Below are 25,939 nucleotides of genomic sequence, written 5' to 3' on the forward strand. Positions count from 1 at the left end.
ATAGGAAGAAGGGCATAGGATCAGGGTGTGGGCAGGATCAAGTTATATTGGTGCATGGTGTAGTGTAAGCAGAAGGGCATAGGATCAGGGTGTGGGCAGGATCAAGCTGTATATGGAGCATGATGTAGTCAGAAGTGCATAGGATCAGGGTGTGGGTAGGATCAAGTTGGATTGGTGCATGGTATAGGAAGAAGGGCATAGGATCAGGGTGTGGGCAGGATCAAGTTATATTGGAACATGGTATAGGCAGAAGGGCATAGGATCAGGGTGTGGACAGGATCAAGTTATATTGGAACATGGTATAGGCAGAAGGGCATAGGATCAGGGTGTGGACAGGATCAAGTTATATTGGAACATGGTATAGGCAGAAGGGCATAGGATCAGGATGTGGGCAGGATCAACTTGTATTGGAGCATGATGAAGTCAAAAGTGCATAGGATCAGGGTGTGGACAGGTTCAAGTTGTATTGGAGTTTGGTGTAGGCAGAAGGGCATAGGATCAGGGTGTGGGCAGGATCAAGTTGTATTGGAGCATGGTGTGGGCAGAAAGGCATGGGATCAGGGTATGGGCAGGATCAAGTTATATTGGTGCATGGTGTAGGCAGAAGGGCATAGGATCAGGGTGTGGGCAGATTAAGTTATATTGGTGCATGGTGTAGTGTAAGCAGAAGGGCATAGGATCAGGGTGTGGGCAGGATCAAGCTGTATATGGAGCATGATGTAGTCAGAAGTGCATAGGATCAGGGTGTGGGTAGGATCAAGTTGGATTGGTGCATGGTGTGGGCAGAAAGGCATGGGATCAGGGTATGGGCAGGATCAAGTTATATTGGTGCATGGTGTAGGCAGAAGGGCATGGGATCAGGGTGTGGGCAGGATCAAGTTGTATTGGAGCATGGTGTGGGCAGAAAGGCATGGGATCAGGGTATGGGCAGGATCAAGTTATATTGGTGCATGGTGTAGGCAGAAGGGCATAGGATCAGGGTGTGGACAGGATCAAGTTATATTGGAACATGGTATAGGCAGAAGGGCATAGGATCAGGGTGTGGACAGGATCAAGTTATATTGGAACATGGTATAGGCAGAAGGGCATAGGATCAGGATGTGGGCAGGATCAACTTGTATTGGAGCATGATGAAGTCAAAAGTGCATAGGATCAGGGTGTGGACAGGTTCAAGTTGTATTGGAGTTTGGTGTAGGCAGAAGGGCATAGGATCAGGGTGTGGGCAGGATCAAGTTGTATTGGAGCATGGTGTGGGCAGAAAGGCATGGGATCAGGGTATGGGCAGGATCAAGTTATATTGGTGCATGGTGTAGGCAGAAAGGCATAGGATCAGGGTGTGGACAGGATCAAGTTGTATTGGAGTTTGGTATAGGCAGAAGGGCATAGGATCAGGGTGTGGGCAGGATCAAGTTGTATTGGTGCATGGTGTAGGCAGAAGGGCACAGGAGCAAGGTATGGGCAGGATCAAGTTATATTGGTACATGGTGTAGGCAGAAGGGCATCGGATCAGGGTGTGGGCTTGATCAAGTTATTTGGAGCATGGTGTATGCAGAAGGCCATGGGAGCAGGGTGTAGATAGGAGGTCAAATTGTATTGGTGCATGCATGGTGTAGGCAGAAGGGCATAGGATCAGGGTGTGGGCAGGATCAAGTTGTATTGGAGCATGGTGTAGGCAGAAATGCTAAGGATCAGGGTGTGGACAGGACCAAGTTGTATTGGAGTTTGGTATAGGCAGAAGGGCATAGGATCAAGGTATGGGCAGGATCAAGTTGTATTGGTACATGGTGTAGGCAGAAGGGCATGGGATCAGGGTGTGGACAGGATCAAGTTGTATCAGAGCATGGTGTAGGCAGAAGGCACAGAGAAGGGTGTAGACAGGAGGACAAGTTGTGCTGGAACATGGTGCAGACAGAAGGGCATGGTAGTGTGGTGTGGGCATTGAGGGAAAGGTGTATGTGGGTATAGAATCTACTAGGTTGCTTTATATAATAACTACTGTTGACAGAAAAGAAAACTTCATATTGTATGATTACTTCAACTTCAGGGTTGATAAATAGTTTACAGCATTGGACATAATATATAATGGGGCTAAATAATTATAATAATGTAGATTTATATAGCATCACTCCAGGAAACGAGTAAGAACCTGTAACCCTCACCCTAATTTTTATTATCAGGGTTTGACAGGAGTTTTGTATGAGGACAAAAAAATGTCTCCTGGTAGGTCCTATTATAGCACATATAATTAAAAGGTTTATGTGTTGCACATTTACACATTGATCTAAATTTACACTGGTTACACGTTGCAATGATTTTATTTGATTTTCATGTAACAAACTGCAGGATAGGTGTGCAGGCATTAAAATAAAATTTAGAAATATGGTACAAAATATCCCAACTTCTTGCAAGGAAATTGAAATTCCGTCTTCTATCTTGATTGGTAATTTACAAAGCTGTTCAGGGTGGCCCACGATCCATGAAATCATCCGTTAGAAAATTATTTTTAGAATACTCAACGACCCCAATTTTTTTTTTTTGTAAGAAAGTTTATACACAATGTATTCTTAGATATCAAACTTTTGAGTTTGAGTTTTGATTCTTCATAAATTATTCCTTTCTCCATTGTTGATTTTCTTTGAAAAAAATTTGGAGTAAAATGAAACAGTCAGACCCCACCAATTTAAAACTTGCACATTGATACCGTCCTGGAAGCTGTAGAAATTTAGTCTTAATGAATGTCCTCATTTTAAACCCCATGGGGTTGTCAGACAGGCACAGGTAGGGGTCTTGGTGTTTAGCCCTATAGGCACTATATTTAACAGATTTCTTGGATGCCAGCTAGCCTGCACCTTTCTTCCTCATGAGATTCTAGGGTGCCAGTAGATTATCCCTTAGGGAAAGTCATCACCAATGCCAACTTTTAAACAATGGTCGTTGTGCATTTTCTGAATACTTTTGGTGGTATATGGAGCAATTAAATGTAATGATTTTATTAACAGCAAAGTTTTACTAAGAAAAAAAGGACTAAAAAAAATAAATGCATATACTTATCATATGTGACATCAGGTTACTATGGCAACAGCCTTTAAAGGATTCCTAAAATAGGTTTGCCAGTGTTGATTTTTTTTGGATATGTTTTCTATCACCTTTTGGGGATTACAAGGATTTAATCTTTTTGGGGAGTTAGATTTGTAACCCTTTGTTCCTACTTCTTAAGTAACTAATCTAAATAATACAAATTTAGCTGGCATGAACCTCGGCAATCTTCATTTATTCATTCATTCATTCATGCATTCATTCATTCATTCATCCATCCATCCATCGATTCATTCACATTTAGAGTACAAGGAGTCAGTATGGAAAGTACAAATTATAGGAAAAGTGAAAGTAAGTAAGCTAAATGCCTTTGAGGGCTTAAATAACAAGTAGAATACTCCCTAAATGAAAAACACAACAGAAAGGAAAGAAAACACTAGACAAATAATTAAACATACAACAAAATATTATTGTGCAGACTTGATACATCCATATTTCTGTGCAAACTTGGTAGGTTGATATACTGTGCAGACTGGTATTCTATATTATTGTGCAGGCCAGGTACTGCATAATACTGTGTAAACTTGGTAGGTTAATTTACTATGCAGCCTAGTATTCGATATTGTTGTGCAGACCAGGTACTGCATAATACTGTGTAAACTTGATCTAGGTTAATTTACTATGCAGCCTAGTATTCTATATTGTTGTGCAGACCAGGTACTGCATAATATTGTGCATGTGTGATACTCTGTATTACTGTGTTAAGTTGGGTAAGTTGATTTAATTACTGTGCAGATGTGGTATTCCATATTATTGTGCAGAGACTTTACACGACTCTACACTGTAGACATATCAGATTACTATGCAGATGGAAGATTTCACATTACTATGCAGACATAATACTCTGCAGATGTATTTAAAACTCTGTAAATTGCCAGCATTTGCAAAGTGAAGAATAGATTATCTTGTATTAACTGAACTATTTAAAGTGGTATTAACTTAAATCCACATGAAAGGATGGCTATTGTGGAATAAGAGCAGGTTTTTAGATAAATCAACATAATATAACAGAGTTATAATTTTCCACTCTTTACACTACATTAAGTAAAACCCTGGCTTTGTGTAGTTTTGTGGTCCTGGTTTGGATCTTTATACTGCTTTTTTCCATGTCTTGAATATTTCAAGGACATCTCTGACATCATGCCTTGAGCACTGTGTATGATTATGACTTTACCCTTCTAATGACCATTTTTATATTTATCAGTCAGCTTCAAACCTTTTTTTAAACATCCTGAGCTAATTTTGTCCAAGGTCAATAGCCCTGGGGAATATTGCCAAACAGTAGTAGCAAAAAAGCAAGAGGCTGCTAGCAGTGTAGTTGTTCATGCTGGAAGGACTCCCTGTAATGAGAGCTGTGTCACCATCCCACCAATATCAGCTGCAGCCAGGCACAAATGGTAACAATATTCTCACCCACTCTCTGGATTTTACTTGCAGTGTAACACAGGTCTGGTTTAAATTATCCATGGAGTCTAAAGATAGTCACTGACAAGCTTATTTTTAGACCTCAGCTGTCACAGAGACCAGCCTTTCTCATGTTGGGTAAAAGGTCAACTGTGGCTGTCCTCATTTACTCAGCGCACTATTCTGTCCTTGTGTATCCTAATGCCAATCCTCTTCTGTAAGGCTACCCTGTAATTAAGCACTGGCTATCTTCATTTTAATGAGACGCTGCCTCACTTAAATAGATATCTCTAAGGCAGTCTCCTTATGGTGCTATCTCCCCTTTATGGTGCTGTTTCTCCTCTGGTATGGTGTTCTCTCCTTTATAATGCTTCCTCTCCTCCTATGGTGCTACCTACCCTCCTTTATGGTGCTGCCTACCCTCCTTTATGGTGCTACTTACCCTCCTTTATGGTGCTACCTACCCTCCTTTATGGTGATACTTACCCTCCTTTATGGTGCTACCTACCCTCCTTTATGGTGCTACCTACCCTCCTTTATGGTGCTACCTACCCTCCTTTATGGTGCTACCTACCCTGCTTTATGGTGCTACCTACCCTGCTTTATGGTGCTACCTACCCTCCTTTATGGTGCTACCTACCCTCCTTTATGGTGCTACCTACCCTCCTTTATGGTGCTACCTACCCCCTTTATGATGCTACCTACCCTCCTTTATGGCGCTACCAACCCTCCTTTATGGCGCTACCTACCCTCCTGTATGGTGCTACCTACCCTCCTGTATGGCACTACCTACCCTCCTTTATGGTGCTATCTACCCTCCTTTATGGTGCTACCTACCTTCCTTTATGGTGCTACATACCCTCCTTTATGGTGCTACTTACCCTCCTTTATGGTGCTACTTACCCTCCTTTATGGTGCTACCTTCCCTCCTTTATGGTGCTACCTACCCTCCTTTATGGTGCTACCTACCCTCCTTTATGGTGCTACCTACCCTCCTTTATGGCGCTACCTACCCTCCTTTATGGCGCTATCAACCCTCCTTTATGGTGCTACCTGCCCTCCTGTATGGTGCTACCTGCCCTCCTGTATGGCGCTACCTACCCTCCTTTATGGCGCTACCTACCCTCCTTTATGGTGCTACCTACCCTCCTTTATGGTGCTACCTACCCTCCTTTATGGTGCTACATACCCTCCTTTATGGTGCTACTTACCCTCCTTTATGGTGCTACCTACCCTCCTTTATGGTGCTACCTACCCTCCTTTATGGTGCTACCTACCCTCCTTTATGGTGCTACATACCCTCCTTTATGGTGCTACCTACCCTCCTTTATGGTGCTACCAACCCTCCTTTATGGTGCTACCTACCCTCCTTTATGGTGCTACCAACCCTCCTTTATGGTGCTACCTACCCTCCTTTTTTGTGCTACCTACCCTCCTTTATGGTGCTACCTACCCTCCTTTAGGGTGCTACCTACCCTCCTTTATGGTGATACCTACCCTCCTGTATGGTGCTACCTACCCTCCTTTATGGTGCTACCTACCCTCCTTTATGGTGCTGTCTTTCCTGTATGGAGCTGTCTCTCCTTTATGGTGCTTCTTCTCCTATGGTGCTGTCTACCCACCTTTATGGTGATCTCTCCTCAATTATGGTGCTATCTCTTCTTCATGGTTCTGCTCTCCTCCTATTTGGTGCTGCAATTACTCTCTCCTCTTCTATGACACTACCTGTCCTCTTCTGTAAGGCTACCTGTCCTCATCTATGAGGCTACCTACATGTCTTCATCTATGAGGCTACCTTTGTATGAGCCTATGAGGCTACCTGATTTACTCTGTACATTATGATACTTTATCTTATACTGTACACACTCATCTATGAGGCTGTATGAGGCTACCTGATTCACTCTGTATATTATTATATTTTATATCTTATACTGTACATTACTATTAAAGAGCACAAATACGTCGTTTGTATGAAACATTTGAGATAAATAATGTGAGCTTCACGTTACAAAGAAAATCCCAAGTATGGGTTTTTGTGAATAATTAGTAAGAAGCATAAATTATAAGTACGTTGTCAATCTTAGTAGCAAGAATATACGCTTATCTCTTATTGTCATCCTTTAGTAGGATACCCGTAATGATAAAAGCCAGTCATTTTGGATTATGTTTGCTATGTCAGCTCCATCAAGAGACGGTATCGTTCAGTCTAAAGTACTGACTTTGTGGTTAAAAAGAAGCTGTGGGCAATTAAAAACAACTGTGGGTATTGGTATGGGAGTAGGCTGATGGAGGGGATGTAGGGTAGGGGGTCCATTATTGCCTAGCCGTTTCTTGTCCGGTTCTTCTTCTCTCCTTCTCTTCTTGTGACAGATTTCTTGAAAATAGTGCTAAAAATCTGGCTGAATTTGGGACCATTAGGTCTGATTCCCACGTGGGTGACATCACATTCCTGCCAGCCCCTCCATTCACCCTCCCATCCCCTACTCTCCCCTCTTTTAGATACGTAACCATACACACATGCATCCATTAATCTGTTCACATCGCAGCAGAATTTATCCATTTTGTTATTCTACCTTGGTCAACTTGATGGCTACTTTATACTCTAGCGCTAAAGAATTCATATTAATTCACCCCACCGCGAAATCCATCAGACAATGTTTGATCATATCAAACATTGTGTGACTTAACATTTTATATTCCTCACGTTCTGTTGATTATTTTTGCTTGTAAGATCTTTTTGAAGTCTCATTGTGGTGATCTGTATCAGAAATCTATTCTACTGTCTTGATCTGTATCGTTTCTTTGAAGTATTAATTCATCAAGTGCCTTCCGACCAGCCTTGTTTAGTTCATGAGATGTACCTTTCGTGAAACAAGAAACCTTTCAGTAGTATAATATTGAGTTAATAATTTATAGTGCTCTAAATATATTTCATATTAAATGACCTTGGATTTATTTTTTTTTGCTAAAAAATAAAAGGATTAAAAAAGAGTTGAATGGGATAAATAAAGACTTCAACCTTGGTAATAATAATAATAATAATAATAATGGGTAGAGCTGAGTTCGTCTATAGCTCAGTCGATGTTAGTATTTTTTCTTGAAATGATTAAGCTAGTGGATGCTGTTTGCAAGTGTAAGCAAATAGAGGGTGGTCTTTCATTTCAGTTGCAATTAGGCTATATTATGGTTGTTGGTTGTGGTACCAGAAAAGTTCAAATCTTCCTGGTTACCAAGATACAGACTATGTGTTGTTGTCCTCCATCTTGAGTAATTTTGGTAAAATAGTGGGTACTTGGATGCAAAATGAAGCTATACTTTTGAAACGATGTTAAGAATTTTAAGCTGTTTACATTAGTGTAGCACATGCACGTTTCATAGCAAAGTGATGCACACTAATCATTTTTGGTGGTGGGGGAGGGGGAGGAGAGTGAAGGACTGCATTTATTCCGGGGATCCCCCCAGAACTATATCTGGTTGTACCTCCGGTGAAATTTAATATTTACACACAAAAAAACCTTGACATGAACATTTGTGAGACTTATTATGACCAGAGTAGTCTTCAGGTTAATCAAAAGGATACATTTTATAAGATGTTTAGGTAATAAATTATTATCATAAAAGACCGACTGATACAAGAAAACAGCTTTCAGAAATTCTGTACAGGGTGTGGAGTTTGATTAAAGGCTAATTCAGTCTTTTATTCCTAATTATAGTCTTAAACATTACAGCCAAATGACATTGCAGCTTTTCTGAAACCAAGAAAAAAAATGCAGAATAGTTAAGCCCTTTCTTTCATTTTCTTGTCACATTGACATATCGGTCAATGGAATCTGTCAAGGAGCCATTAATTGACTGCTCTGTGTTAATACCCCCTCTGAAAGAGTTATAACTAAACCATTTAAGTATCCATGTGTTTGTTATTCCTCTAAAATACGTTTTCACTGTCACAGTAGAATTAACACCAATACAAATGTGTTTAGTTAGTCCCCCTGATATGTACAGGAGGATGTATGACTCAACAGACTTGTTAAAAGATTCAACAATTAGCCCACTGGGTGCCTTTTGTTTTTGAGGTTACCGTTATTAAACTTGGGTATGTATTGTCGTGTGGTTTGAAAACACAAAGAATTCAATATTCTGACTTTGGCTGAGTAATTGCAGATATGAAAAGAAAAAGTGTTATGAATAAAATAGTAAATAAGGATTATTTTTCTTGATCTTGACACTGACACAAAAATCCCATAAAATGTCAGTTCACTTTTTATTCCTTCGTGGGACAAACAGAATTTATATGATAGTGAGTGTGTGTTTATATGCGCGTGTGCGTTTGTTTTGTATTCTGACCGAGGACTTGAACAAAAGAATTTCATGTCCTCGGTTGTGATTTCTAAAGAATCACCATGTCCTCGGAAGAATTCTATTGTATGGGGTATTGTTAAGGATAGGGTACGTGGATTTGAACAATGGAAAAGACAATGGGATCCTCGGTCTGAATGTAATACAAACATGTATGCGCACGTGTGCGTGCGTGTGTATGGGTGCATTTATAGGTGTATGTATGCGTGCGTGGGTGAGCCTGTATGCGTGGGTGTATGTGTGTATGTAGCCTATGTATGTAACATGATAACTCAGAAAGTACAAAGACCATTTTGAAGAAAACTGGAAATTAAATGTCCTTTACATTTGACTTTGTTTATGATAATAGGCCTACCCCTTGGATGTGATCCATCACATACATCATGATGACACATATCCTACTGAATGAATTTATTGGAAACTGGCATTGTATTGCAATTACCAACCACCAACCACCAAAATTGTTTTATATTATGTTTGTACAGTTAAGTAGCATCAATGTTAAAACTTTCCTTGTTCTTTTGTTATTTGACAGGTATGCACTTGGTGATTGCCGGAAGCCTATTCTGGAGTCTGCCATGATTGTAGAGCGGGTGGTCAGGCAGCAAGTCACTTGGCTGGTATGTTCCTGACCTATGTAACAGAGCACTTAATATCATTAAAGCGATCTCTCTGTAAATCAGTGTTCCTGACCTACGTAACAGAGCACTTGATATCATTAAAGCGATCTCTCTGTAAATCAGTGTTCCTGACCTACGTAACAGAGCACTTGATATCATTAAAGCGATCTCTCTGTAAATCAGTGTTCCTGACCTACGTAACAGAGCACTTGATATCATTAAAGCGATCTCTCTGTAAATCAGTGTTCCTGACCTACGTAACAGAGCACTTGATATCATTAAAGCGATCTCTCTGTAAATCAGTGTTCCTGACCTACGTAACAGAGCACTTGATATCATTAAAGCGATCTCTCTGTAAATCAGTGTTCCTGACCTACGTAACAGAGCACTTGATATCATTAAAGCGATCTCTCTGTAAATCAGTGTTCCTGACCTACGTAACAGAGCACTTGATATCATTAAAGCGATCTCTCTGTGAATCAGTGTTCCTGACCTATGTAACAGAGCACTTGATATCATTAAAGCGATCTCTCTGTAAATCAGTGTTCCTGACCTGTGTAACAGAGCACTTGATATCATTAAAGCGATCTCTCTGTGAATCAGTGTTCCTGACCTATGTAACAGAGCACTTGATATCATTAAAGCGATCTCTCTGTAAATCAGTGTTCCTGACCTACGTAACAGAGCACTTGATATCATTAAAGCGATCTCTCTGTGAATCAGTGTTCCTGACCTATGTAACAGAGCACTTGATATCATTAAAGCGATCTCTCTGTAAATCATTATGTTCCTGACATATGTAACAGAGCACTTGATATCATTAAAGCGATCTCTCTGTAAATCAGTGTTCATTACCCATGTAAGAGAATCTCAAATTTTTCTAGCCTAAATAACGAATGAGGAAACTCCAGTCTTTTGAAAAGTCATGAAAATATACAAAAACCATCAAGGTAAAATGACCAAACTGTGTCCCACCTCTGGGGAGGTAAAAAAAAAATTAATCACTTCTTGCAAATATGGTAGCCTATAGATGGAGGAATAAAAATGATCAGGGTCTCATCCGAATTTGTCTTATTCTTCTATCTATTCCTGGTTTTTAGGGGGCGGGGTGGGGGGTCATGGCAGGGACTTGGGAGGGAGGTTAAGGGGCAGGCTCTGGCTGGCATGTGCTACAGTTGACAGTCACTAGGCTGGTCAAGTGTTGCATGAGTTATATTCTTGTGGTAGGGACATAATTGGATATGTTGAAGAATCAGAAGACCAGCCTAGACTCATTTGTAGAACATCTTTGTTTTTCCATTATTCCTACTGCTTTTACCCTTCTCATTTATTACTGTTAGCTTCGCAAAGCTGCTGATGTGTGTGTCATGAGAGGGGCTCGATTTATAGGTATAGAAGACTTCATCTTCCTCATGAAGGATAACCACGACAAACTCCACCAGTTATTTCAGTTCCTCCTCTTTAAGGATGCTAAAATCATCAAGCTAGTCTCAGATGATGGAGATGCCGTACCTTGTCCAGGCGTGGGTGAGTCTCATCAATCCATATGGAGATATTTCTTGAAAAATATATGGTTTACAAGGAAATTTGCAGTCTGATATTGCAGTCGGTAGAAAAATTGTCCTTGTCTCCCTGGAAAATTTGGATTTACTTTGTTCCTCGCTTACCTGTCTCCCCACAACCTTAGCACCTCCTACCATGCTTAGAATGTCCTGGTAACCTTTTAACACTGTGCGCCCTCTATGACTGGACGCCCCCAGTCTATGCCCTCCCTTCTCATTCTACCATTCAAAGTGCCAACATCGTGCATTTTGTTGTCCGGATTTCCTACAGCGATTTTTGAACGTAATTGGAACCTATGAAAAATATGGTTTCATTGCCATGGACCTTCCTTAATACAGTATTGTTCTCAGAGTAAGAGCTGTATATATCCTAGTCAAGTATTTAGCTAAATCCAATCTGAAGTCCTTGGGATTCCTTTAATGTTTTCACCATTGAGATGCAACATGCCTTCAACTTGGCATGTGACATCTATAAATTTATGCATATACTCATTCAAGTTTTAATTTCTCTCATTGTATCATAATTTGTTATTGCCTTCATCTTTTCATGGCTTTTTTCATTTCGGCTTATGAGGATGTACAATCAAGTTTGATCGCTCTTCTAGGAAGAAACATGCATTTTCAAGATGTATATATATGTACAGATATATAGCTAACATCCTAAAATCCTTGTTTTGTGTCTCAAATTGTAGACCAGAAAGGCAACAAAAGGAGAAAGATTTGTCTGGAGTTCTTATCAGTAATTGATCAAACGGGTGAATTAACGGCCATCTTGGAGGACGAAGACGCAGACAGCTACAGAGTTCAGAGGCAGGAGAGGCAAGAACAGCACACGAGGAATATGGACCTAATAACATACCAGGAGTACTCAGAGGCAAGAAGGGTGCACTTTAGTAAGTAGTGAAAATATCACATGTATCCTAAGACTATAAATACCAGTACCGCAGGACTGTCCAACAGAGCCCTGATCAAGGCATCAAGGCTGTTACCACGGTCCTGTTCAGTACATCAGTACCATGTTAAAGGCATCAAGATTGTTACCACTGCACCCTGTTAAAGGCATCAGGGTTGTTACCACTGCACTGTTCAGTCCAACAGTACCATGTTAAAGGCATCATGATTGTTACCACTGCACTGTTCAGTCCAACAGTACCATGTTAAAGGCATCAAGGTTGTTACCACTGCACAGTTAAGTCTAACAGTAACACTTTAAAGGCATCAAGATCATTACCACTGTCCTGTTCAGTCCAACAGTAGCATTTTAAAGGTATCCAGATCGTTACCACGGCATGGTTCAGTCAAACAGTACCATGTTAAAGGCATCAAGGTTGTTACCACTGCACTGTTCAGTCCAACAGTACCATTTTAAAGGCATCAAGATCATTTTCACTGCACTTTTCAATCCAACAGCACCATGTTAAAGGCATCAAGGTTGTTACCACTGTTCTGTTCGGTCCAACAATACCATGTTAAAGGCATCAAGAATTCAAGATCATTACCACTGTCCTGTTCGGTCCAACAATACCCTATTAAAGGCATCAAGGTTGTTACTACTGCAGTGTTCAGTCCAATAGTACCCTGTTAAAGGCATCAAGGTTATTACCACTGCACTGGTCAATCCAACAGTACCCTGTTCAAGGCATCAAGGTTGTTACCACTGTTCTGTTCGGTCCAACAATATCATTTTAAAGGCATCAAGATCATTACCACTGTTCTGTTTGGTCCAACAAAACCATTTTAAAGGCATCAAGATCATTACGACTGTCCTGTTAAGTCTAACAGTACTGTGATGTCGGGGACCTGTTGCCTTCTCGTTTCATTTCAGTCTACAGATTGGAAGAGCATAATGTATCAGCCTGTGCATGTTGTTTGTATAGTCTAGAGGGATTTGAGAACAGATTTGGGTTTTGTTGAGAGCACAAAAAAGATCATACCAAGCTTTGCACATTATACTAGAATATAAAGCATATATACAAGATAATCAGGTTGCTTAACAATTACAAAGATATTTTGTGTACATAATCCAATATCAAGGTGACTTCTCAGTATCAAGGTTTGTAATGGTTTGATCAGACAGTAGCATTGTTTAACTTTCTCCTCATTCTCTGTTTTCTCTTTTTCAAGTGAAGAAGATGGTGAAGTTTAAAGAGTGGGTCGATGCTCACAACGTGGAACCCAAACCAAGCAGCTTTGCTCTGGAGATCCTCACCCATATAGCTTATGAGACAGTTGCACAGGTTGGTTATAGATAGCCCCACCCCCTTCCTCCTGCCCCCTGCCCCCTCCCTGTCCCTCTGTAAATACTATTAGTGTCAGTAAACTGTATACGCCATTGCTCTGGTTTGGATGGTTGTATGTTACATGCCGTCCATAAGACTTTTGCCCTGCAATTTTGATGCATACTTTTAACCATGTTTAACCATGAAATTCATACCCATAACACACGTTTTTCTAAACATCTTCTTACTAATTTTTCCACCACAGAAATATCTTGCCGCCTCTTCATAAAACACAGAGGTTGGTATATGGAATTGTTTTGACAGAACCTTTAAAAGATGCTAAATCCATAACTTCCTTCAAGTCCAAATTTAAATCCCATTTAGTTATTAATTATTCTTCCTAGGTGGTCATGACTTTTCTTTGTTTCCTTTGTTTTATTTTTGTCATTATCTATTTGTTTTTTTTGTCAAGAGGGAGGGACTGCTCGAATAAGCTGTGCTGCCTCAGTCCTCCTCCACCACCCTGTAAAAATGATGTATTATTGTATGGTTTTCACTGTGCAAATAAACTCAAACTCAAGTGTGTCCTAGAATGCCATTAAATCTGGACTGCTAATATTCTATGTTATGCCCTCCCTCCTTCACAGCTCGGATTTTTCTCCAAAATGTTATTAGTATGGCACTTAGTCCTTTCATACAGCTCTTTGCATCTAGTCAATAGATTTACCAAATATCTGGACTATATAGTACCGAAAGTGAGATTGATTAAAATTAGATATCCTCTCAAAGAATTCTCCTCTCAAGTAAAAGTTAATCAGAGAGTAGTTAGTGAAATTTGACTCCATCCTCAACACAGACTCATTAATGTCCATTTTATGTTTCTGTGGTATTAATTACATGCAACAAGATCCTTGCTGAAGGCAAAATGAATCAATTTTATGTTGATGGCAAGCATGCATGCTTGTTTATAGGTGATGCTATTGGCTTGTAATCATAGTTAAGTTTCATCTCATTGAAAAAGTGTAAATCAACTTCATTTGAACCAATATTAAAATAATGTAAAGATGTGTACTGTATAATGATGATTGCATTAGAATACAGTTTAAAGGCATTGAAGACTCGCCCCAAACCGCGTGCGGCCATCTGAAAAAAGTTAATTTTCCGTTGCTTGCAAGTGACGTTTTGTGCATGTCGCTACAAAATGCAGACAGTACAGTAATGAAACGTGATACCTTGTTATCTTTAGCTGGACCTGAGATGTCCATCGCTGTATGGTTTGTACACTGTGCTGTGGGTATTGACCCCAGCTGTATGTACTGACTGTACACTAGTGTCTAATTACCGACAGTAGCAAGCTGTGGGCGTGTATTTTCTGGGATCGATGGTAGTGTCTATACACTCCTGTTACACCTCATTCGAAACTAGGTCAGATTACCGGCATTAGATGTTTCTTTTTGCTCGAGTGTTCACACCCATTAAACTCCAGAAGTATGAGCAGTTTGGACTGTGTAGTAGATTATTCCATGGTTGTTTGTTTGCTAACAATCATAATTATGCTTACCTGTATTTTCACAGATTGTTGACCTTGCTCTCATTGTTCGGAGGGATATGCTTTCATCGCCCACTGACCCGATTTCACAAACAATGGCACCAGTTTGTTTGAATGACCTTCTGTCTATCGGGGTGCACCCATTACACCCTAAGCTATCATCATCTCCTACTTCGACCCCTCTGCAATCACCTACTCCTGCATCGCCCAAATCACCCGCAGAGAAGATGCTCTCTCCATTCCTGTCCTCTGGTATCAATGCAGCTGGTAATAGCAACTCTGATAACTCAAACCAAGGAGATGTTAAACCAGGCACACCCTCCGGAGTCGGGACCAGTAAAAGCAAGTCCAAGAAGAAGAAAAAGGTCAGTTTACTCGTAGCCTCTAAAGTGTCAAGTTTTCAAATGTGATCAATGTGATGCATCTGATCAGTGTGATATATCTGATCAATGTGATCCATCTGATCAATGTGATCTATCTGATCAATGTGGTCCATCTGATCAATGTGATCCATCTGATCAGTGTGATCAATGTGATCTATCTGATCAATGTGATCCATCTGATCAATGTGATCTATCTGATCAATGTGGTCCATCTGATCAATGTGATCTATCTGATCAATGTGGTCCATCTGATCAATGTGATCCATCTGATCAGTGTGATCAATGTGATCTATCTGATCAATGTGATCCATCTGATCAGTGTGATATATCTGATCAATGTGATCCATCTGATCAATGTGATCTATCTGATCAATGTGATCTATCTGATCAATGTGATCCATCTGATCAGTGTGATCAATGTGATCTATCTGATCAATGTGATCCATCTGATCAGTGTGATATATCTGATCAATGTGATCCATCTGATCAATGTGATCTATCTGATCAATGTGGTCCATCTGATCAATGTGATCCATCTGATCAGTGTGATCAATGTGATCTATCTGATCAATGTGATCCATCTGATCAATGTGATCATCTGATCAATGTGATTCATCTGATCAATGTGATCTATCTGATTCATGTGATCTATCTGATTCATGTGATCTATCTGATTAATGTGATCTATCTGATCAGTGTGATTCATCGGACAATGTGATCTATCTGATCAATGTGATCAATGTGATCTATCTGATCAATGTGATCCATCTGATCAATGTGATCTATCTGATCAATGTGATCTATCTGATCAGTCTATCAAATTTCCTTTGTTTTCTGGTTTTGTTTGTAAATATAATCAATGCTTTTATCTAACAGGTGGCTGGACCAAAGTGCCATTATAAATCATGTATTAATGTGTTGGGTTCTGTAGTACTGATTTCAATTTGATTTTATTGACAATTTTAGTTTAAGTTTTGAGCTGTGCAACCTGAGACTATTTTGATTACTACAAGACTCCAAACCTGCTTTGATGTAAATAATTGGTGAATACGATGCTATTTAAGATCAAATCTGAAGATTGAAGAAGGCTAAACAAGTGTTGTGATATATTAAATTTAATGTTTCATCCCACAATTTTCTAGCATGTTGGGAGTAGTGTCCCATGATTTCCCAGCATGCTTTCCATGTTGGTAGTGGTGTCCAATAATGAATGGACAGGTTTGCCATGTTGGGAGTGGTGTCCCATAATTTCCCAGCATGTTTAACCATGTTGTGAGTGGTGTCCCATAATTTCCCAGTGTGTCTGCTATGTTTGGAGTGGTGGCCCAATTATGGTTTTGTGGTTGGGAACTTATTATTACAATGCTCTTTCACCTCTCTCTTACAGCTGAGCAGCTCCTCACTTCATAACTTGATTCAACACCGGAGTATCCAACCTTTCCACATCAAGGAAGCCATACGAAGAACACAGGAGAGGTCAGGGGTCAGTGCTAAATTCAGTGTAAGTGATTACCTAACAGACATGGCATGTCATATGTAAATATAAAGAGCCCATTGTACTTGAAGTGGACCCTGGATCAATGTTGTATAGAACACAAAAAAATGGCAAAATGTGATTAAGAGCATAAGTAAATGTACTCAACAGTGTCTGAATTAATTAGTGTCTGAATTAATTACGAGTTTTTGGTAATAGGTCTCTCTTTCCCTGTGATTTATTTTCAGAAGTCAAGCAGAACGGACATGCCTAGATTTCTTGCCTGTTGAGGTCTTACATCAGTACATGAGGATTGCGATACTGCTCCAAGCTTGCCGATGACCTGGCAAAGAATACAGACTTATATCGGTGCAGCCATGGAAATAAAAGTCACTACATTCCGTGTTTGGTTTCAACCGATTAGAATTCAATGAGGAGAGGTTTGCTACAAGTTGGAAACTTTAGAAGCTGACACTCGTAATGATAACCATAAAGTCTTGGAAAAAAGGAGTTTTTATTATTTAAATACTCTTTTTATTGTCAAGGTGGAAGATTGCATTATAAGAAAAATATGGAAGAAGTTCAAGCTGAAAAGCGGCGGTGGTGACGAAGATATCCTATTGAAAGATATTATTCTATATTCACATATTTAAGAAAATGGAAGAGAAATATTTATAATGGGAAGCAGCTCTGGACGGAAATAATATCGTATGGCTGGTTGTGTCTACATCGAAGACTTAATTATATATTTCAATATTCACATCAATGAAAAGTAGCAATTCATAGAAAATAAACTTGCACCAAACTCACAAATTTTATGACTTGTTCCAAAGTATAAACGGTTGTGAAGATAATTAAACAAAAGCATTAGACTTTTTGAATGTGGAAAATATCACACTTTTAGAGACAAAATATAACAGTAAATCTTTTAAATATGGAAGGTCTTAATATTCATTTAATTCAAATGTTATCGAAATCTGATCCTTTATAACAAATTGGTTTCGCAAAATCAAATATTCAATTCTTTGTTAATATTGTTGATCCTTTTATCGGTGATGAGACAGCCGTTGTTGTGAGTTTGAGATTTTCAAGAATAAAGTTTCTGCCCTTATTTCGCTTGATAGGGCTTGGATGGGGTCCTGCTATTGGATGATTTGACTTGCCAGTTGGTGAATTATATTCTGGTATTAAACCAATAATATTGTATGTCCACTGCATCTCTGTTGTCTGTTGGAAAAATTGAAAAAATTATGTTTTTTTCATCATAAATAATTGTAACCTTAAACCTGTCACAAAGATATGGCATGTAAATGTAGACCTCCCCCCCCCCCCCCCCCAACAAAAATAGCAGTATATTGTCTGGTTCTGTAGCAAGAAATTATCCCATTCCCAAAAATAAATTTGGAAGACTTTGGCAACTCAAAATAATTGAGCTGGAGAAAGACATAATATATTCAAGGTCGTGACGCCTTCTGCATGAAAACTTAAAATATCTAGAAATACAGCTGAGCAGCTGTCAATCGTACCTGGAATATACCAATTCAAACTGACATATAAGGATTGAAACTTGCCAATGGTGTGCCATTTATATCAGATCACATTGAATCAATATATACCAAGTTAAGTCAATCTAAATGGACATAATATATCAGTTTGAGAAATTTAACCTGATATGTACCAATTAAAATCGACATATAATCGGTTTACCTCATCAACATAATCTAATATCAACGATTTTGAGAATGACTGACGCCTGTTCAGTTACAAATGTTTAACCACATTCCGTTGAACATAACAAGTGCAGAACTTTGAAGGTAATGTTCCACTGTGCAGGGACTTGAAATGTCTGGAATACAGTAGAGTTATCGATAATACCCAAAATTATGATAGAAAATATAAATGATGTAAACCGATCTATGTTGATTTGCACTGGTATATGACTGATTAAATTGGTATATGTCTATTTAAATTGACATTTACCATTTTAACATTTTTTAATATTAGTATGAGCGACTTAAAAAACTGGTAGATTGGATTTAAAATGACCTTAAGTGAAATAAATAGTTTACTTTGATTTATACTGGAATTAAATTGACATATACAGATTCGGTCGGTATATTCCGATTCCTCTTGATCGTATACGGACGCCCTCCTAACAATCTCAGTTTTTACTGTACACATTTCTCTCCCTGGGTATATATATAGAGTTCTATCAGTTAACCACTGGACTAACTGCTTACCTGCACAACTAGTTTAGCTTGGTATGTTTTTCCATATAGTTTTGGAGTAAAGCCAATTGTTATCAGGGTCCCCTTTGTACCAACTGGATGCAGTTCTCCATTCTGAGGACTCACTGTAAATTCCAGGTCACTGCCTGCTACAAAGTATGCATTGAATGGTACTGGGTGCCTGAAAAAGATAATGAGGAAATAGGATATACATCTATATCTAACCAGCAGATTCCATTTTGAAGGGTACTAAATGTACACATTTTACCATCGTTTACTACATAGAAAAGCAACCCTCAATCATTGGACCAGCATAGAGGTCATAGACTGTTGCTTTGAATTATTTCAGTTACTACAAATTAATATGCTAAATGTGTGCAATTACGTACTTTGTACTCAATCTAACATCACTGACTGCCAAAGTAAACCCACTCTGTATGTTTACCTTAAATGTTTATGCAAAATGTAAGTTTAAGCTGAGTACATTTGATCTACTCGATGTTAGCGCAGACTAATACTTGAGAAGCACAATTAGCCACACCTAATATCATCGGCCTGAATTATTATTACAACGTTAAGCAGCCACATGAACATGTGGGAGAAGTGGAATGGCTTATTACTTACACATCACGTCGGCTGGCTATCCAATTTTCAAGTGTAGAACATTTTTTACTTGTGTTTTGGATCAGAAAACTGCGGATTTCTCCTGGATTAGAACCCCACGTTACTTTAGCTGCCCAGGGTTTCAATCCTACAACTTTCCAGATGCTAGGTTTCATTGCTTTTAATGCCACTGTCTTTGCCCCCTCGGCCATAGCACTGGTTATCAAACATTTGATCAGGGTTTGATTTGTTATATAGCAGTATCAATGAGCTGGTTAGTACATAAGACCTTGGTGATGATTCTACTACATTCTTTGAGTCAATTTTAACTCGAGTTAATGTTATTGAATCTTCTTCCCCATTACACTAAACCATGGGATGCCTCCTGATTTTGTCTGGGTTTAGTATATAGCATAGTTCAAGAAGTCGATATTCAATTCTTTATTACTCCCAAAAATAGCAAACCAAAACTTTTTTATCATTTGTTGAAGAGGGACATTCAGAGGTAAACTTATTTCTTAAAAATGGAATATCCTACATGCTGAAGCTGTAGCACACTTAGGTGCATGGTTGCCTACTTTGTTTGTGACAGGACACATAGGTACATGGTTGCCTTCTTTGTTTGTGACAGCACACAAAGCTATAGAACACATAGAGTACATGGTTGGAGGTGCATGGGTGCATGGTTGCCTACTTTGTGACAGCACTAAAAGCATTAGTACACATAATGGTATAGCTGATGGCTTATAACAGGATGCATACTTTGCTTGACTGGTGAGACGAAAGCCAACTGAAGCTTCTCTGTTGAGTCCCGATGACTCTACAGTGATGACATCATCAATAGGAGGTTCTGTGCTGTTGAACCTTAGTGGAAATCGCCATACCCCTCCAGTAGCAGAAGTGACACACAACTGAACATCATGTCTGAAAAACAAACACAGACAGCATTAGAAATCATACCCTTGTCAGGAAATAATTTAATGTTCAAATTGCGTGTAGCAGTTTGTAAAGCTCAGCAATTGGGTCTTATATAAAATACTGTGTATGGTTTTGTCTGTAAGAGAACTGCTATACATCTCTGGACTTGTATGTCAATTTGATCATTTTACAAAGTGATAAAAACAAACACAGACAGCATTAGAAATCATACCCTTGTCAGGATATAATTAAATGTTCAAATTGCGTGTAGCAGTTTGTAAAGCTCTGCAATTGGGTCTTATATAAAATACTGTGTATGGTTCGTCTGTAGGATAACTGATATACATCTCTGGACTTGTATGTCAATTTGATCATTTTACAAAGTGATACCGGATAAATTATTGCCTGTTTGTTCCATTAAGTAGTAACATTCAATACATTACAGGAAACACAATGGCCACATTCAGGAATACTCCAGTGTGTATTACTCTAATAATTTGTCATAGATAAAACAAGACCTCATTGTCGCATAGGCTTATCTGGTCTTCAGTTTACAGAAAATGACATTTACAGCTGACTTAAAATGATTAGCATTGCAAAATTGGATTTGTTCTCACGATTCTTTTGTTTTCAATACTGCTCAACCAGTGAACCCAACAGAACACAGTAAAGATACATATGTACCAAACCTAAGAATGCTCAGATGAACTGATCCCTATGAAGTATCGTTCTGCAAAGTCCAGTTTGGGGATGTTTTGAGTAAGAAAATGAAAGTACTGTAGCCTATTTCTACAACATAGGTACTAGTGCAAAGTAACCAAAAGATGTGAATAATCGGGACAACCATAAAGTAGCAGTAAGACATGTTCAAAGAGTATGAAATCAATCATATCCTTACTTCATCACTTTAAAAGGTGAGAAGACAACGTTGAAGAGCAGATTGACGGTTCCAGTCAGTTGGTCTCTCTCTTTCCTCACGAGGTTGATCGAAACAGAATGTTCCAGGTTGGAACGTGCCTCCTCGGAGTTAAACAGGAATTCATAGTTGAATTCACTGGCCACGGCATTTCCTGAACAAGAAGAATAAAACAGATGACATTGCAAGTAGTTGAAATAGGATGAGATTTATTAATACCCTATCAAGCATGGATCCATGCTACTTCTACATTCACATACAATGTAAGACAAGTTATGAAAATAACATTTTTTTTTTACAAAAAGGCAAGCTTAACCCCTACCTGACGGTACCCATCCCAACATGAATATGTATGGGTATACAAGTTTGCAAATATCTGAAAACTTCCAAAGCTGAGTTTATTAATTACAAATTTGTCTAGTGTGAATCCTGTGGGTGTACACAACAGAGCCCCCCCCTTTCAATCCACACATTAAAAAGTGAAAAATAAATTAAAAAGTAGTTTTATGCACAACCCTTACATGTATACCCAATTATATAGGCCTAATTTATAGCCTAATGTGCCATTTCACATCTAGAACTTTGAATTTTTATGGGGGAGAAGATCCGGCTTCAACGACCTAAGGGGCCACACCCTTCCTATTAAAGTCTTGGATCTGCCTCTCAATGTCAACATCTATCCCACACGGTCCACCACATTGGCAGGGCAAGACTGCATGCAAGCTGAGCACTATGGGTGTGTTTTCTCACCCACATTGGCAGGGCAAGACTGCATGCAAGCTGGGCACTGTGGGTGTGTTTTCTCACCCACATTGGCAGGGCAAGACTGCATGCAAGCTGGGCACTGTGGGTGTGTTTTCTCACCCACATTGGCAGGGCAAGACTGCATGCAAGCTGGGCACTGTGGGTGTGTTTTCTCACCCACATTGGCAGGGCAAGACTGCATGCAAACTGGGCACTGTGGGTTTGTTTTCTCACCCACATTGGCAGGGCAAGACTGCATGCAAACTGGGCATTGTGGGTGTGTTTTCTCACCCACATTGGCAGAGCAAGACTGCATGGGCGCTGGGCACTGTGGGTGTGTTTTCTCACCCACATTGGCAGAGCAAGACTGCATGAATGCTGGGCATTGTGGGTGTGTTTTCTCACCCACATTGGCAGAATGAGCAAGACTGCATGAAAGCTGGGCATTGTGGGTGTGTTTTCTCACCTTCACCAACAACCACACCGTCTGTGTCTTGCCTCCGTTGATCTTTCGGGGTTATTGCTCGTGTAGAGATGCTTGTGTAGCTGCTGGCTGCCACAGCACCGGTCAAGGTGACCTGCAGACGTTCTTCGATGCGACTACGAGCCTGGCAGTTGACCACGGCTCCCCTGTTTGCTTTGGGATGAGATTCTGGGATACCATGAATTGGATACAACCATCGAATATCCTTCAGACCGTTATCATCATCCCTGTGAACAGCTTGTGGATAGTCAGGATTGGTACTTGACATGGCGACCCACTTGATCCCGTCTTCTCGTCTAACTGAAACCACACATAATGCTTCATGTAGGTTCATATCTCCAGGTGCAAAGACCACTGGTATATCCAGGGTAGCCTTGGGAGCTATTGGGATGTTAGAGGTGTGCTTCAGTAATAGGCAGAAGGCTGAATCAGTTCTGATCCTGTTAGATTCCAGATAATCTGTAGCTGCCAGTGTAAGGTTGGTATTGTCTGTAAAATAATGGTGAAACTCAACAACTATAGTATCAGTGGCATTAACAAGGATGCAGGGAGGTGAGGGGGGTTGCACTTCCCCCTAATTTTGTGCCTCCCCTGGTGTCCCTCCAATTGGCATTCATGGTGGTAGGAGAAAAAGCCCTTGGTCAAATCAATAAAATGAAAAAGTAAAGGGAAGCAAAACATTTGTTCAATATGCGTCTATGACATTGCACCTGCTTGATTATACAAAATGTACAATTTTGTACAAAATGTATAATTTTGTACAAAATGTACAATTTTGTACAAACTGTATAATTTTGTACAAAATTATACATTTTGTACAAAATGTATAATTTTGTAAACAAAATGTGACTTCAACATCTATATCTTTGGGAAATAAAATGCTATTAGGATACAGTTTTAATGAAGTGGTGTTGCAAATTTACAAAATAGTTGAGAATTAATTACCTTTTTCAACAAGATTTTCAACGAGGTCATCCAGTGTCATTCATGAAAGTTACGTAAAGGCATTAAGTGAACCTCAACTAGTCATTCCATTAAAGAGATAGAACTAGCAAAATATTCACCTGTAAGAATGACATCAACAAGCACTTGTTCATCCGTTGGGTTCCTGAAGGGTATTATCAAGGAGGTGTTGGAGCCAAGAATTGCACTGACACTGACAGGGTCCACTGGGGTAGGGGTGACACCAGTCCCAGAAAGGAGAAACTTCCACTCACCAAGCTAACAATAAAGATATTTAGAAGAAGTAGTAGTAAATACACCAAATTGTTCCAAACATACCACTTTACCAGCCAGCACTGCACACATAACACCAATGGTGAAGTTAATATTACATTTACTAGTGACCAATTTCTCTGTAAAATGACCCTGGTTCATTGTGGGCTCTTTTCAGGAAGCAGCAGCCACTTACTTGGGTGACACTAAGGTTATTTTCCAAACTATACCACTAAAACTTAGTACACATACCACTTACCTGTTCACAAGTAAATGATATGACTGCTGAATGGTCAGCTTGACCCAGAGCTGATGGCATAAACTGGACGGGAATTTCAGTAGTCGAGTGTGGAGCCAGGACAACCTGATGGGCAAAGACAGAATGACTTTATAAACTGCCCACTATTGCAGTGAAAATTCATAATCATGTATGACAAATCATAATCATGTACGACAAATCATACTCACGTACGACAGATCATACTCATGTATAATAAATCATACTCATGTATGACAAATCATACTCATGTACGATGATTCAGACTCATGTATGACAAATCATACTCATGTACAACAAATCATACTTATAACAAATCATACTCATGTACAACGCACCATAGTAATGTACGACGAATAATACTAATGTACTGTACGTCGATTCATACTCACGTACAATGAATCATACTCACATGAAAAATCATACTCACTTATGACAAATCATACTCATGTTTGACATATCATACTCATGTGTGACAAATCATACTCACATATGACAAATCATACTCATGGATGGCATATACTCACGTATGACAAATCATACTCACGTATGACAAATCATAATGTACTTCAGATCATGTGCAAAAACCAACTATTTTTTTAATTATTCCTCTGAGGTCTTACCGCTTGATCGTGTTCTATCTCCAAAGTGAAGTTGTTGGTGTTGGAGTTTGATGGTACTAAAGTCAAAGTCTCATGCGTAGGGTTGGTAAGCTTGATGAATTGACGACTCCATTTGCCAAGTTCACATGTCATATGAGGGCAGGCAGAGGGTGCAGGGGTTTTGGAGGTAAGTTCCAATTGGTACCAGATTTCACCGACAGCAGGGTTCTGGAAAATTAGGCTGCAAATGAAGAAATGTAACAAATTGCATGCTGCGCTTGTACACAAGTTTTGACAGTTTTCCTAGGTAGATAAGACAGCAGTGAACAGCAATAACAGCTAGTGTGAACAACTGGTAGCACGTCAATTTTTGTTCTTATTAAATAAAAGACAAACTTATTGAATTAATTTTCTTCCCATTACTGTCAGTTTCAAGCAGAAAGTTCAACTGTGTCTCGTCCTCGAATGACAAATCCTTATTAAACTTAATCATTGTTCACTTCATGTAAACGTCACATCTCCTAACACTACAAACTATTATAACAGGATTAAGGTCTTCAAACTACCTTCCTTGGGAAACCCCAACCGATGATGGAGCAAAAACCAACTGATAAAACTTCTTTCTTCCTGGTTCTAACGCAATCTTTGATTCGCCGCTGAGGCCGATACCCTCGATGGTGACATCGAAGGTGAGCGTCCTGGGGAGCGGGTTGGAGACTTCAACTTCCATCATAGCTGCCGACTGTGCACAGCATTCGATATGGATGACTTTCTCTGGTGGCGCCGGCGAACTTTGAACTTCAATGTTATACCAGACCCTGTACCCGATGGCTTCGTTGGTGACGTTACTACTGGATGTAGCTGAACTTGTGGTGGATTTACCACTGGTAGGGCGTGGCTTGATGGTAGTAGCATCAGTATCTTCATCTCTAGAGAGAGAAAATAACAGATGGATTGCTTGTTAGTGATACAGCAGAACAAAGCCATGTCATGAAATACCACAGAACTAATGTACCTCATTCCAGTTGAAGCCAGTGCATAGTTAAGCTAGAGTTGTAGATATCCCAGTAAAAGGAAAAGAAATGAATTTAAACACAGATTTTTAGTTCTCCAACATGCCCTAAACACAACTGTCTTCAACACACTTCATCTATGACTAGTGCTTGGTCCATTAAAGCTATTGGTATAAATATTTTGCAGGGTATATTGTACGTGGATTAATGGCAGCACATTCATTGTGATTGCCACTAACTAAGGCCATGAATAGCACAGTTGGTAGAGCCCAGGAC

At 39.5% G+C, this 25,939-nt stretch overlaps 2 protein-coding genes across 7 annotated transcripts in view; one reads left to right on the forward strand and one right to left on the reverse strand.

Annotated features, from left to right (window-relative positions):
* Positions 1–17,653, forward strand: part of LOC139962551 (transcription initiation protein SPT3 homolog) — a 63,846-nt gene extending 46,193 nt beyond the window's left edge. For 2 of the 5 annotated variants that reach the window (XM_071962654.1, XM_071962655.1), the window contains exons 3-9: positions 9,392–9,476; positions 10,817–11,003; positions 11,731–11,931; positions 13,163–13,275; positions 14,833–15,171; positions 16,577–16,690; positions 16,912–17,653. In XM_071962654.1, coding sequence (XP_071818755.1) covers positions 9,392–9,476; positions 10,817–11,003; positions 11,731–11,931; positions 13,163–13,275; positions 14,833–15,171; positions 16,577–16,690; positions 16,912–16,953 — 1,081 coding nt within the window. In that variant the 3' untranslated portion in view covers positions 16,954–17,653. The remainder of the gene's footprint in view (positions 1–9,391; positions 9,477–10,816; positions 11,004–11,730; positions 11,932–13,162; positions 13,276–14,832; positions 15,172–16,576; positions 16,691–16,911) is intronic. The other 3 variants (XM_071962653.1, XM_071962652.1, XM_071962651.1) reach the window with 3 other exon arrangements.
* The window catches only part of LOC139962550 (cilia- and flagella-associated protein 47-like), a 42,860-nt gene continuing 34,519 nt past the window's right edge, over positions 17,599–25,939 (reverse strand). For both annotated transcript variants that reach the window (XM_071962650.1, XM_071962649.1), the window contains exons 38-46: positions 25,217–25,579; positions 24,672–24,891; positions 24,031–24,135; positions 23,621–23,777; positions 22,539–23,045; positions 21,311–21,482; positions 20,257–20,418; positions 18,904–19,072; positions 17,599–17,890 (exon numbers count right to left, since the gene is read on the reverse strand). In XM_071962650.1, coding sequence (XP_071818751.1) covers positions 17,681–17,890; positions 18,904–19,072; positions 20,257–20,418; positions 21,311–21,482; positions 22,539–23,045; positions 23,621–23,777; positions 24,031–24,135; positions 24,672–24,891; positions 25,217–25,579 — 2,065 coding nt within the window. In that variant the 3' untranslated portion in view covers positions 17,599–17,680. The remainder of the gene's footprint in view (positions 17,891–18,903; positions 19,073–20,256; positions 20,419–21,310; positions 21,483–22,538; positions 23,046–23,620; positions 23,778–24,030; positions 24,136–24,671; positions 24,892–25,216; positions 25,580–25,939) is intronic.

Source organism: Apostichopus japonicus, chromosome 21 (genome assembly GCF_037975245.1).
Source record: "Apostichopus japonicus isolate 1M-3 chromosome 21, ASM3797524v1, whole genome shotgun sequence".
NCBI lineage: Eukaryota > Metazoa > Echinodermata > Holothuroidea > Aspidochirotida > Stichopodidae > Apostichopus > Apostichopus japonicus.